Source organism: Azolla caroliniana, unplaced genomic scaffold (genome assembly GCF_043228905.1).
Source record: "Azolla caroliniana isolate FFs.n. ecotype wild unplaced genomic scaffold, voAzoCaro1.0.p SCAF_2, whole genome shotgun sequence".
Taxonomy (NCBI): Eukaryota; Viridiplantae; Streptophyta; class Polypodiopsida; order Salviniales; family Salviniaceae; genus Azolla; species Azolla caroliniana.
The window spans coordinates 18,579,249-18,589,902 of NW_028230437.1; the positions used below are offsets into that span (position 1 = coordinate 18,579,249).

Below are 10,654 nucleotides of genomic sequence, written 5' to 3' on the forward strand. Positions count from 1 at the left end.
ATCTTTCCAGTTTTGATATACATGTATGTCTATTGAACAAGGTTGTTGATATTTATGTGGCAAAAATCTGTGGAACGTTAGATAACATACATTCATAATCAACAAAATATAATATTGCATGAGGTACACAAAAGATGCACAACATATGTGAGGTATTGTATGGGCCCACATTTTTTCTATGTATTGATGCTTGAGAAATCCCTTAATGATAAGTAGAACTTTGAGTATTTCAAAGAAGAAATATCCCATGAACAAATAATATGAACCATTATATTTTTCGTAACTTCTGCTACACAATTATATATGTTTCATTTGTGTAAGGATGCATGGGAAATCCCTCAATCGTAAGCAAATTTTGAAGGAACCCTATCATTGTGTTGTAAACTCTAGTTCACAATTTTTGTAAACCTTGGTGAAATTCTGAAATTCGTCATTTCAAGGAAAGAACCACTTAAATCTATAGATATTTCCAAGAAACATTGAAAACCATCAATCAACCATTTAGAATGTCCTATGCATTGGAACATGGGAAGATGATGGATACAGACGGGCAAACCAACATTATGAACACATCCGACCATAATGCACACAATGCATTACACGTATGTGATCCAGCCTTCTACTTTAGGCATATGTTTGTAGATTGAGAACACACATTTGGCTCCATGAATCATATATGAAGACTTGTAACGTGGACAAGTCGAAATCTTGTCTTTGTAGAGCATGGATTAATTTTTGTATTCAAAAACACTATGAAATACATCAAAATACTTATTAAAATTACCGAACGAGGAACAAGTTGGGGCATCTAGGAGAGGGAATCGATATAAGCATCACCAACGTTCAATATATTGAATGATATCAGTTGGTGCATAAACACAAACAAGCTATACATACGATTATCCCATTGTAGTTGACCGCGACGTCCATGTGAGTATGGTGTACATCCCTTTAGAGAGCACCAAAGGTTTCGAAAAAAAGGATGGGTCACCATAAGGGCCATGGTAGAATGATACCCTGCATTAATCCCATCACAACAGAGAGAGGAGAGGAGAGGAGGATAGCCCTTAAATATGAATGCAAAAAGAAAAAAGAAGAGTCCCATCCCATTCACACACCCCTAAGTGGGCAAAGAGCAGCAGGTGGGCATGTCTCCTTGTCCAAAGGGAAGGGAAGGTAATTAAGCATTGTTTGTCCAAAGGGAGGGGAAGAAGCTATTAAAAGAAAGACAAAATAAGAAGAAGAGCCTAGTGCCAATCCATGTGCTTTCGGAGGAGGAGCAGGAGGAGCAGGAGATCGGCTTCAGAAGAACTGCCACCATCCGATCTTCTCCACAACCCTAATTGTAGGTCCACGAACTGCAACCTCATGGGATGGTTCAGAGATGCACCCCAAACAGGCCGGCATTGCAAGCAAGCGAACGACACAAGCTCAGCCACATGATGATGGTGATGGTGATGGTGATGGTGATGGTGATGGTGATAATGGCTGTAGGTGAGGAGGTCGGAGTGGAAGAGTAGGGGGAGTGTGGATGTGGATGCCGGATGTGGTAATGTCGGCCGCAGCTCCTGCTCCTGAAGCCACCGGATGTCGGGCGATGCCCTCAGCAAGCATGTGATGCGGCCGTCGCTTCGCCTCACGGCCGACCAATGGAGGCTGTAATTGGCGGCATGCCCCGCCTGGAAAGGCAGCTCATAGAAGAGCTCCCCTTGGTAAAAGCAAGGTGTCAGAACATGGCGAGGCAGCAAAGCCCCTGTTCCCCCATCACCACCACCACCACCACCACCATCCAACATATCTGAATCTCCAACCCTCCAATAATGCATTCTTCCTCCTTGGACACTGCTGTTTATTATACTGTCTCTGCTGCTTATCGCTGTCGACACCACGACATTCCCTTTGTAACGCAGATCCACGAAGAAGGTCAAATCGTCCCATGACGCCAGATTTAGCCGCATCTCACCACATAATTCTTCTGCCCCCTTCTCATCTATGCCGCAACTGCCCGGACATCGCTTCATCGAAGATCGCCATTGTAACATTGCCCCCGCCCGCCTGCACCTCTCCCTTCCATCTTTCTCCTCTAGTGACCTCTTCGAGTAGAAGACCCTGTAGCCCCCCATCCCTTTTATGGCCTTCTTCCCCACCGCTCGCCTATCGCAACCCGGCCACTTCTCGATGCATAAGCTCCTCCACAGGTGCTCGCTGCAGCCCACTTCGTTCCATAGCTTGCTGCAACAGCATGATATTGCCAGATCACGGGCACTCATCTGCAAGAATACAAGCTGCAGAACCTCCACACTAGTAGTCCCCTCCATCGATGGGTAACCTAACCCTAGATCTAGAGATTAAAGCCGGCCCAATCAACCGATGCGATGCCTGAACCTCTCTCCGCTCATCTAAGTGTAATTGCACATAGATGGTCCTGAGACGATTACTGTGTATAAGTATAGGCTCATTCTTGCTATCTAGCAGGTACTATTTGTTTAAGCGTTCTTCTTCCTTCAGCATTTCTGCAAAGGAGAAGAAGGGTCAGATCCAACGGGATATAATAAGATCTAAAGTAATCTCTGATCTAAGTTTCTTTCATTGTCCGTCGTCTGTCTGAACCTTTTCACTGCTGTGAATACGATTGGTGACTGTTACTGTGGGTAAGAGAGAGAGATGAAATGCACCGAATCATTTTCCGTTTTGGCGCTATGCACCTCCGGGCTTCGAATAATGAATTGACTAATCCAATTCCTGCTTCTCGAAGAGAAAGAAAGGGTAGGAAAGGATTCCCTTTATGTGTGCATATTACATAGATTAGCTTTTTAAGATCCAATCATCATCCAAGGTGCCACTGCCATATGTATATGATATGTATACAGTATGTATATGAGACTGGGCCTAGGCCCTAGCCCATGGCTAGGATCCAAACTTTGGGTTCTCTTAATTTTATGACTTGGATGGTGCGCTGTAAACCACCAGGCCTATATACTTTAATATAATATATACATACATACATACATATATATATATATATGTGTGTGTGTGTGTGTGTGTGTAGAGAGAGAGAAAGAACATTGATAGATTTTATTGTAGTTTTCAGAGATAATATAATAAAGACATATCAAAACAAAACTATAACATTTTTTAGTAGCGACTCCCGTTGTTCAAGAACTTTACTAATGAATGTCATTATTAAGAGTGCACATACTGATTGTCGGAGAAATTTGTGCAAGGAGGATGTGTGGAAAGCACAGACCAATGTGATCAATGTAGAGAATTCTGTCACAGTGTGATACTCTCAAAACATTTAGGTTAAAGTGTGCATAGTCGATTACTCTCATCACTTGTGCTCCAACACCCTATCTCACACCCATATTGAGTGTGACCTAAGTTGCATGGAAGCAATGGATTGGATGGCAAGGCAACAAGATGGGCTCTAACTTGTATTGATGTTTGTGGTTTCCATGTTTAGTGAAAAACATGGTCTTAAAGTTAGGTGCAACATTTGTAGTATACACGTGCAACATGAACATGAGCCTCCACATTTTCCTCATGGCATGATACTTTGGCGTTGAATAAAACATCGTTTATTAGGGAATGTATTGATGTATCATGAAGCAAGTGTGTTACATCCCAATTTCCAAACCATTTCCCCATAGCTTGCATCCAACAAGAACACAAAAGTTTCCTTTTATGCGTCTTTTGAATCTTTTTGATGGCGTCCCATGCGAGTCTTTGAAGTTGATGTAGGGGACTTTTTTTTAACCTTAAGCATATATTTGATAACCCTTTCCAAGGGGCAATGTGATTTCAATAGGAAATTATCCCATCGCAAGAAGTAAAGGAGCGTATGGTGTTTGTTTCTTGTCTCGGCGAAACCTTATAAGAAAATGCTTTTGGACATTTTCGAACACTTTTTAAGTGAACTCAAGGATCGTATGATCCTATACTTCCACCCCTTCGAGAAAACTGTATCGCCAAAGTGTTAAAACAATATTTCTTGAGGTTTCAACACTTAGTTTCTACATGATTGCACGCATGCGTTCTCAAATTTTGGCTTACAAAAGAAGAAGAAGAATTACAAATGGAACTTGTTTCTTTTGCTCAAATGAAGTGGAGTATTGTACACCAAACAACCCTATCGTGAATGAATATATAGATCTAATTGTAGATAATGCATTATCCTCTAGGAAAACCATTATTTAGTAAGGGAAGAACAAGGTTTGGTCTTCTACCCTAAATTGAGGCCAATATTTAGAAGGGTGGTCCACCTTGTTATGAATGGACATATAATATAATGACAAGGATATGGTTTCATCTCTTAGGGCTCTGCCTTAAAAAGACAAATGTTTATAAAGATGAGATGAAGGTATTGTCCCTAGGTCTGCCTTAAGAAGAGGGCAATACTTGGAAGTGGGGGATTTGTCAATCGATGCGTGAGGAAGCACAAGATATTCTTTCCTAAGGTTCATTCAACTTCTCACGAACCATGACCATACCATCATGGCATTTGACTAAATGTATTTTATGGATTTTTATGAATACACACTAATGGCTTAGTTTGACGTGTCATTTAATTTTTGGGATTAGTCTGATGATGTGGTTACAAGTTACAACGGCATGATTAGTGTAGCAACCCTTTGGATCTTTTGTGCATAGATGTGCACAAGTTCTAAAATTGTTGGGGTTTCTATGTTCTATTAGCATATCTAAAAGCTTTGTATTGCTAATATTCCAAAGAAGTGTTTTTTTGGGAAAAAAAAGGCTTTGTAGTATTACTTGCATGGCACTTGTACTTGAATAAGCTGTTTGTAAAAAATTCAAGATTTCCAAACAATGGATACAATGATGTGAAATAAATATGCCAAATGTTGTATTACAATAATAAAATAAACCGAAAGTAGCCAATTTAAAAATAAAATTAGAGGAAGGATAGCTATGATCAGTGTTGGGCAAAGTTTGTAGCCTCTACCGGAAATTTTCCTGCTTCTCATGAACCTAACCGGAATTTTTAAATTTTGGCCGGCCACGTTCCTACCAACGACAATGTCAACCGGAAAATGTTGAAATTTTTTTTGGCCGCATAACCAAAAAAAATCTAATGCAATACCAAATCAAATCAATCACAAAATTTTGGAACCCAAAAACTAAAGATATATATTTACCAAAAAAATTTCTAACTTTATAAACATAATTCACTTTTCAAACCTTTGTAAAGTAGCATTAACAACATATTAGATCAAATTAGATGTAATATATAGAAAGTTCCAAAACAAAATCGATCACATTTATAAAGTTTTAATCTATATCTTCTATGAAGTCCTCAATCTCATCATCATGCTCATGAGAAGTTCCTGTAAAAATATGACGATATGCCTTGCTTTCTCGCCACAACAAAATGCTAGCATTGAAGTCATGTTCTTCTAGTTCAGGTCCTTCAATAGAGATTCGTATCAATGCATCAACCGCATTGTTTTTCAGCCTATTTCTAAACTTATTTTTTATTAGATTTAGGCGACTAAAGCCTCTCTCACATGCTGTTGTAGAAGCACATTGGATTAAACCTATCAATGCAATCTTTAGAAGTTCGGGTACCTTTTCTTTCCATACATCATTACAATTTATCATACCCCAAACATCTAAGAAATCTCTTCCAAGCCATTCCGTGGTAGCTTGCCTTTTGAAAATTGCATATTCATCATACAATTTATCATTATCAATTATGGGAGAAAACGCTTTCCCATCTACCATTTTTTGAATGCCATAAAAATTTCCAATTGTTTTCAACTCATTAAGACCCATAGTTTTTCGTGCTAAAATGCTTGTAGATCCGGTAGACATGTTCATTGGTGATAACATTTTCAATGCGCAAAGAGTTACCGGATCTTGAAGCCTCTTTTTTATTGTCTCTATTAATGCCTTAGAAAACAAAGTTTGGAATTGTATGGCTTCAATCAAGTCCTCACCATCAATACATCTATCCATGATGATGCTTTTATACATATTACCTTTAATAGCATCTCTTAAAACTGAAAGCATTCCTTTTTCTCTACCATATTCTGGAATAATTGGATAATTATAGTTATCCTTCTCAAAACCATTTAGATCCATCATAACATGATGGAGAAATTGTTCTTCGATCTCCCCAATTGCTATCATAGCCAAACCTCCAATGCATGTCACATCCACATATTCCTTTTGGAATTCCATACTTAACGTTGACATGATCTTAAGTACATCTGCAAGAAAGTGAAGCATATACACTACTTTGAAGTTTCTTAAACTTAAGAATATATTGTATGCATCACTTTGCGATTGTAAAGTCTTCATCAAGGGTTCATACACATCACATACCCTCATGATAGCACCATGCCGACTAAGCCATCGTGTTTTCACAATCCCAAGAATATGCAAGTGTGTGTATTCTAGTGCATCTTGCATCTTAGTTAATTCACCTTGGCGTAGTGAGCTCCTCGAGAAATGTGCAGCCACCCGATTCACAAGGGCATCTAACTGCTTACATGTTTCTTTGACTTCAATGTTCTTTGAAGCCTCTTGCACACACAAGTTTGTTCGATGTGCACAACAATGTAAGGAAGTCATAAATGGGTTATATGACTTCAATCTTGTAGCAACACCTGTAGACATACCTACCATAACAGATGCTCCATCACTTCCGAATCCCATCATTTTTCTAACATCTAAGTTCCACTTTTTTAACAATGCTAAAATGCTTTCTGTTATTGTGTTTGATGTACCATCCTCTACTTCAAGTAACCCCAAATAAGAGGTTCTTACTTGCCTTCCTTCCACAAATGTAGCATAAAGAATCAAGTTCTTGGTTACGCTTACATCGGTAGCTTCATCTACCATAAGCCCAAACCAAGGACTTTTCCTCAACCTATCATAGATCTCAGCTTCAAGAGCCTTGCTAATGTGCAAGATAAAGCTTGCACAAGCCTTATTATCATTATACATTCGTGGAAGGCCTTCCACACCACATTCTCTTAACAATCGTAAGAGGCTTTCCAATTTTCTAAATGCTAAATCCTCTTTAGCTATAAAATATGCACATTTAAACAATTTTTCAATTGCTACATCCACACTTGCTTTTTTTTTGGATGCACATTTTTCAAGACCATTCTTGTCTCGTTCTTGTAACAAAATGGCATCTCGATGGGCCACACTTCTTGCATGTTCTTCTAATGCGGAAGTCTTAAAGTTTTTGGCACCTGTTTTGCCAAATGAAGACTTACTATGAGGATCACTCCTACAATAACTACACCATAAAAGACCAGTTTCTAAATCCTCTTGAAGCCACTTAAATTTAGTAAGACAATCTTCTTGAAATTTTAGTTTGGCCTTACTAATTCTATTCATCTCATGAAGTAATTCTTCAGAGTGTTGATGGTCCTTTATAGGCTCTTCTAGAGACACATCTTCTTTAGATGGCAAGTTTTTCCTAAAGCCGGGCATTGTAAAGAGGCTAATTTGCTTTCCTTTGCCTTTCATATTTTTGTTTTGGGACATACTATAAGTCTGTAACAATAATGCAGAGAATGTTTGACTAACATAATATAAGAAGGTGAAACCTACATACACAATCCATGTTTCTAAAAAGGATTAAAAATTATGCTAAACATAGGAGCCTCAAGCGACCAACTCAATCTACTGGACTTTACATTTCATAGATTCACATCCATGATCTTCCCTCATGCTAAAGTTGGGCTTATTACTTATCGCCCCACCTTAACCTTAATCATAACTACTGATATTAATGAGATCCATACATCTATGCAATGACTAAACTTTCTTAGTAATCTAGTGAAAAATCTGTCTTTTTATCATACATACTAGATTTAAGCATATTATAAGTATGGGTTGTTCATCTTCAAAGTCGTTAGGAAGAAAGAGGAGAGGAATAGAGTACTTTGTTCCACAAAAAGCCATTACTAATGGTACTAGTACTACTACTAACTCTAGTAATGTTATGAATAAAAGTTGGTCTGCCCCTGTTTCAAGAACTGTATCAGAACCCATAAATTATCATCATATTGAAGAAGAAGATGAAGAAAAAGAAGAAGAAAGTGAGAGAAACAGAGTGAAAGACAGGCATCATGTCGTTCCCCTTGCTTCTAGATCAAGCTATGGTTTTCTCAAGCTCAGTGACAAAAAGGATGATTTGGGCCACATTTATAATAACCTCAAATCATTCAGAATAGAGCTTAATCCGATCATTGAAGAAGAACAAGAGGAAGAGCAAGAAGGTATGGGTCACCCTGATCAACATAGCATTCATGCTGATAATGGTGTAGATCAATTGGAAACTATTAATGCATGGGAGCTAATGGAAGGATTAGATGATGATGATGATGATATTGATGATGGTCATGGTCATTGGGATGGTCATGGTCTTGGTCTTGGTCAAGAAGGAGGAAAGCCTCTAAATATAGAAAGGTCTTTATGTTTTAATAGGATCCATGATCTGGAATCTTGCTTTGATCGAGAGGCTAATTCACCTCTATGGAAACCTTATAATGACTTCACAAGACAAAAACCTAAAATGCAGCATCCTCACCATCAACATAGGAGGTTCAAATCTTGTGAAGGCCTTGATGTAATGCTAGAAGAAGAAGAAGAAGAGAAGGAACAATATGATTGTTATTCTTACATGAAAAAACCTATGAAGTCTACTACCATGTATACAACAATGGGGATTTAATTTCTTCATTTTTGCACAAAAATAGAGCTTTTATTAGCCATGCATAAAGACCTCAACATGCAATATAATTATGAAAGAATTAGATAATTGAATGTTTTATTATAGCTCATCTCCAACAATAATGAGCACAACCTCAAGAGACAAGACATTGTTTAGCTAGAGGAAAGCCAAAATACATACCTCATAAGAAAAATGAGCAAAATCCATACCTGAGAGTGGTGGTTTGTGCACAGGGAAGAACAAGTAGGGAGCAGTGACCAGGGAACAAGGAGTATCGATCAAAGAGTAGAGACCAAGGAATAGGGAGCAGGGAACGGGAAGCAACAATAGGGATAAGCAAATAGCGACTGTGAGCAGCGAATAGGGATCAAGAAACGTAAGGTCTCGAGTCTCGACTCTTGACTCTCAGGAGGGAAGAAAGGGGGAAAGAGGGGGAAAGAGGGGGAAAGTTAAAACTATATTTTTGTTATATATACATACCTATATTTTTAAAAAACTATATAACTAGCCGGTTGAAAAAATATCAACCGGCTAGATTCCTGTTGGTAAGATAACCTGGCCGGAATCAATTCCGGCATTCCCCCACCTTGGCCGGCAAAAGTCCCAATGCAACCGGAAGGCTGACACTGTTCCTGGGACTTTGCCCAACACTGGCTATGATGTATGCTATTTTAAGCTTTACTTCTAGGATTCTAAGAGAAATATGAGTTATAGCAAATCCCAACATCCCCCTTTCGTTTGCATAGTTTCTCTTGGCCCTTGGGGCAAGCAGGCATTAATATAAGTTTGTAAATGAAAGGTTGTTTATCAGGATTCGGTGACACCAATTTCATTTTGACTATAATAACAATTTAGTAGTATAAGTCATCAAAGACGAGTTAAAACTACATAGTCAACCTAAATGAATCATTCTAGTTCCAATGTGGCCGAAAATACAACCTTTTATTTGGCTCGTGAGGGATAAGTATGGAAGATAACCCGAGAAGGTCCTTTTGAGGTATATGCAGGCATTAATATAAGTTTGTAATATGTATAAGTTTGTAATATAAGTTTGTAAATGAAAGGTTGTTTATCAGGATTCAGTGACACCAATTTCATTTTGACTATAATAACAATTCAGTAGTATAAGTCATCAGAGACAAGTTAAACCTACATAGTCAACCTAAATGAATCATTCTAGTTCCAATGTGGCCGAAAATACAACCTTTTATTTGGCTCGTGACGGATAAGTATGGAAGATAACCCTAGAAGGTCCTTTTGAGGTATATTAAAGCCCACTATTTTTTTTGAATTATAAAATAACTCAAGACTAATGTTGGGTTTTGTAAACGCTTAGTAATTTAGACCACTCATAACTTATCAACCTATAGTAATAGCATCACAAGTGTTTATGCCACATTTACTTATGTTGTGTGGTGTGTCCAACATTAATTTGAGGTCATATAGCTTTTCAATACGCCATGCTAAAATTACAATGGTTTTGCTCTTTGGATGACAGGAGATCATGTTGTCTTCTCATTGAATGCATTTCACAACATTTAAAAAAATGTAGCTCTTCCATGTCCATCACGACAAACAATATCAATATCATATCCCATAATTGTCACCATGTACTTTTAATATTGAATTTGAGAAACACCATTTCATTCCAAATATAAAAACTTTTATCAGAGTTGAATTGTTTTTAAAGATGAAGTAGGTGTTTTAATCCATGTAAGTACTTTATTCAAATACTTAATGCTCTTGCTATCATAGCACAATAAAATCAAACATTTGGAGAATATTTTCTTCTTCTTCTAGATCTCCTTGTGAAAATGTGGTTTACACATCCATTCAATACATCTTTTAGCATTAATGGCATATCAAGATAATGAATGACAAAGCTTTTTGTAGAAGGCTGAAGCACAAGCAATTGGTGCAATTGTTTCATAATTTAGTATA

At 37.9% G+C, this 10,654-nt stretch overlaps 2 protein-coding genes across 2 annotated transcripts; both read right to left on the reverse strand.

Moving 5' to 3' along the window:
• Positions 1-698: 698 nt before the first annotated feature.
• Positions 699-2,731, reverse strand: LOC147867470 (uncharacterized). Its single transcript, XM_087315259.1, has one exon. The coding sequence runs from the start codon at positions 2,316-2,318 to the stop codon at positions 1,248-1,250; it is 1,071 nt and encodes a 356-aa protein (XP_087171385.1). The 5' UTR covers positions 2,319-2,731; the 3' UTR covers positions 699-1,247.
• Positions 2,732-5,289: 2,558 nt separating this feature from the next.
• LOC147867471 (uncharacterized) lies at positions 5,290-7,707 on the reverse strand. Its single transcript, XM_087315698.1, has 2 exons — positions 7,674-7,707; positions 5,290-7,583 (listed from the first exon to the last, which is right to left on the reverse strand). The coding sequence occupies exons 1-2, from the start codon at positions 7,705-7,707 to the stop codon at positions 5,290-5,292; spliced, it is 2,328 nt and encodes a 775-aa protein (XP_087171824.1).
• Positions 7,708-10,654: the final 2,947 nt, after the last annotated feature.

Bases quoted from the DNA above. Each gene is read 5' to 3' on its own strand.
- LOC147867470 (XM_087315259.1), bottom strand. From the start codon at position 2,318: ATGGAGGGGACTACTAGTGTGGAGGTTCTGCAGCTTGTATTCTTGCAG.
- LOC147867471 (XM_087315698.1), bottom strand. From the start codon at position 7,707: ATGAGGGAAGATCATGGATGTGAATCTATGAAAT. The intron at 7,584-7,673 runs GTAAAGTCCAGT...TTGTGTATGTAG, and splicing joins TGGATGTGAATCTATGAAAT to GTTTCACCTTCTTATATTAT.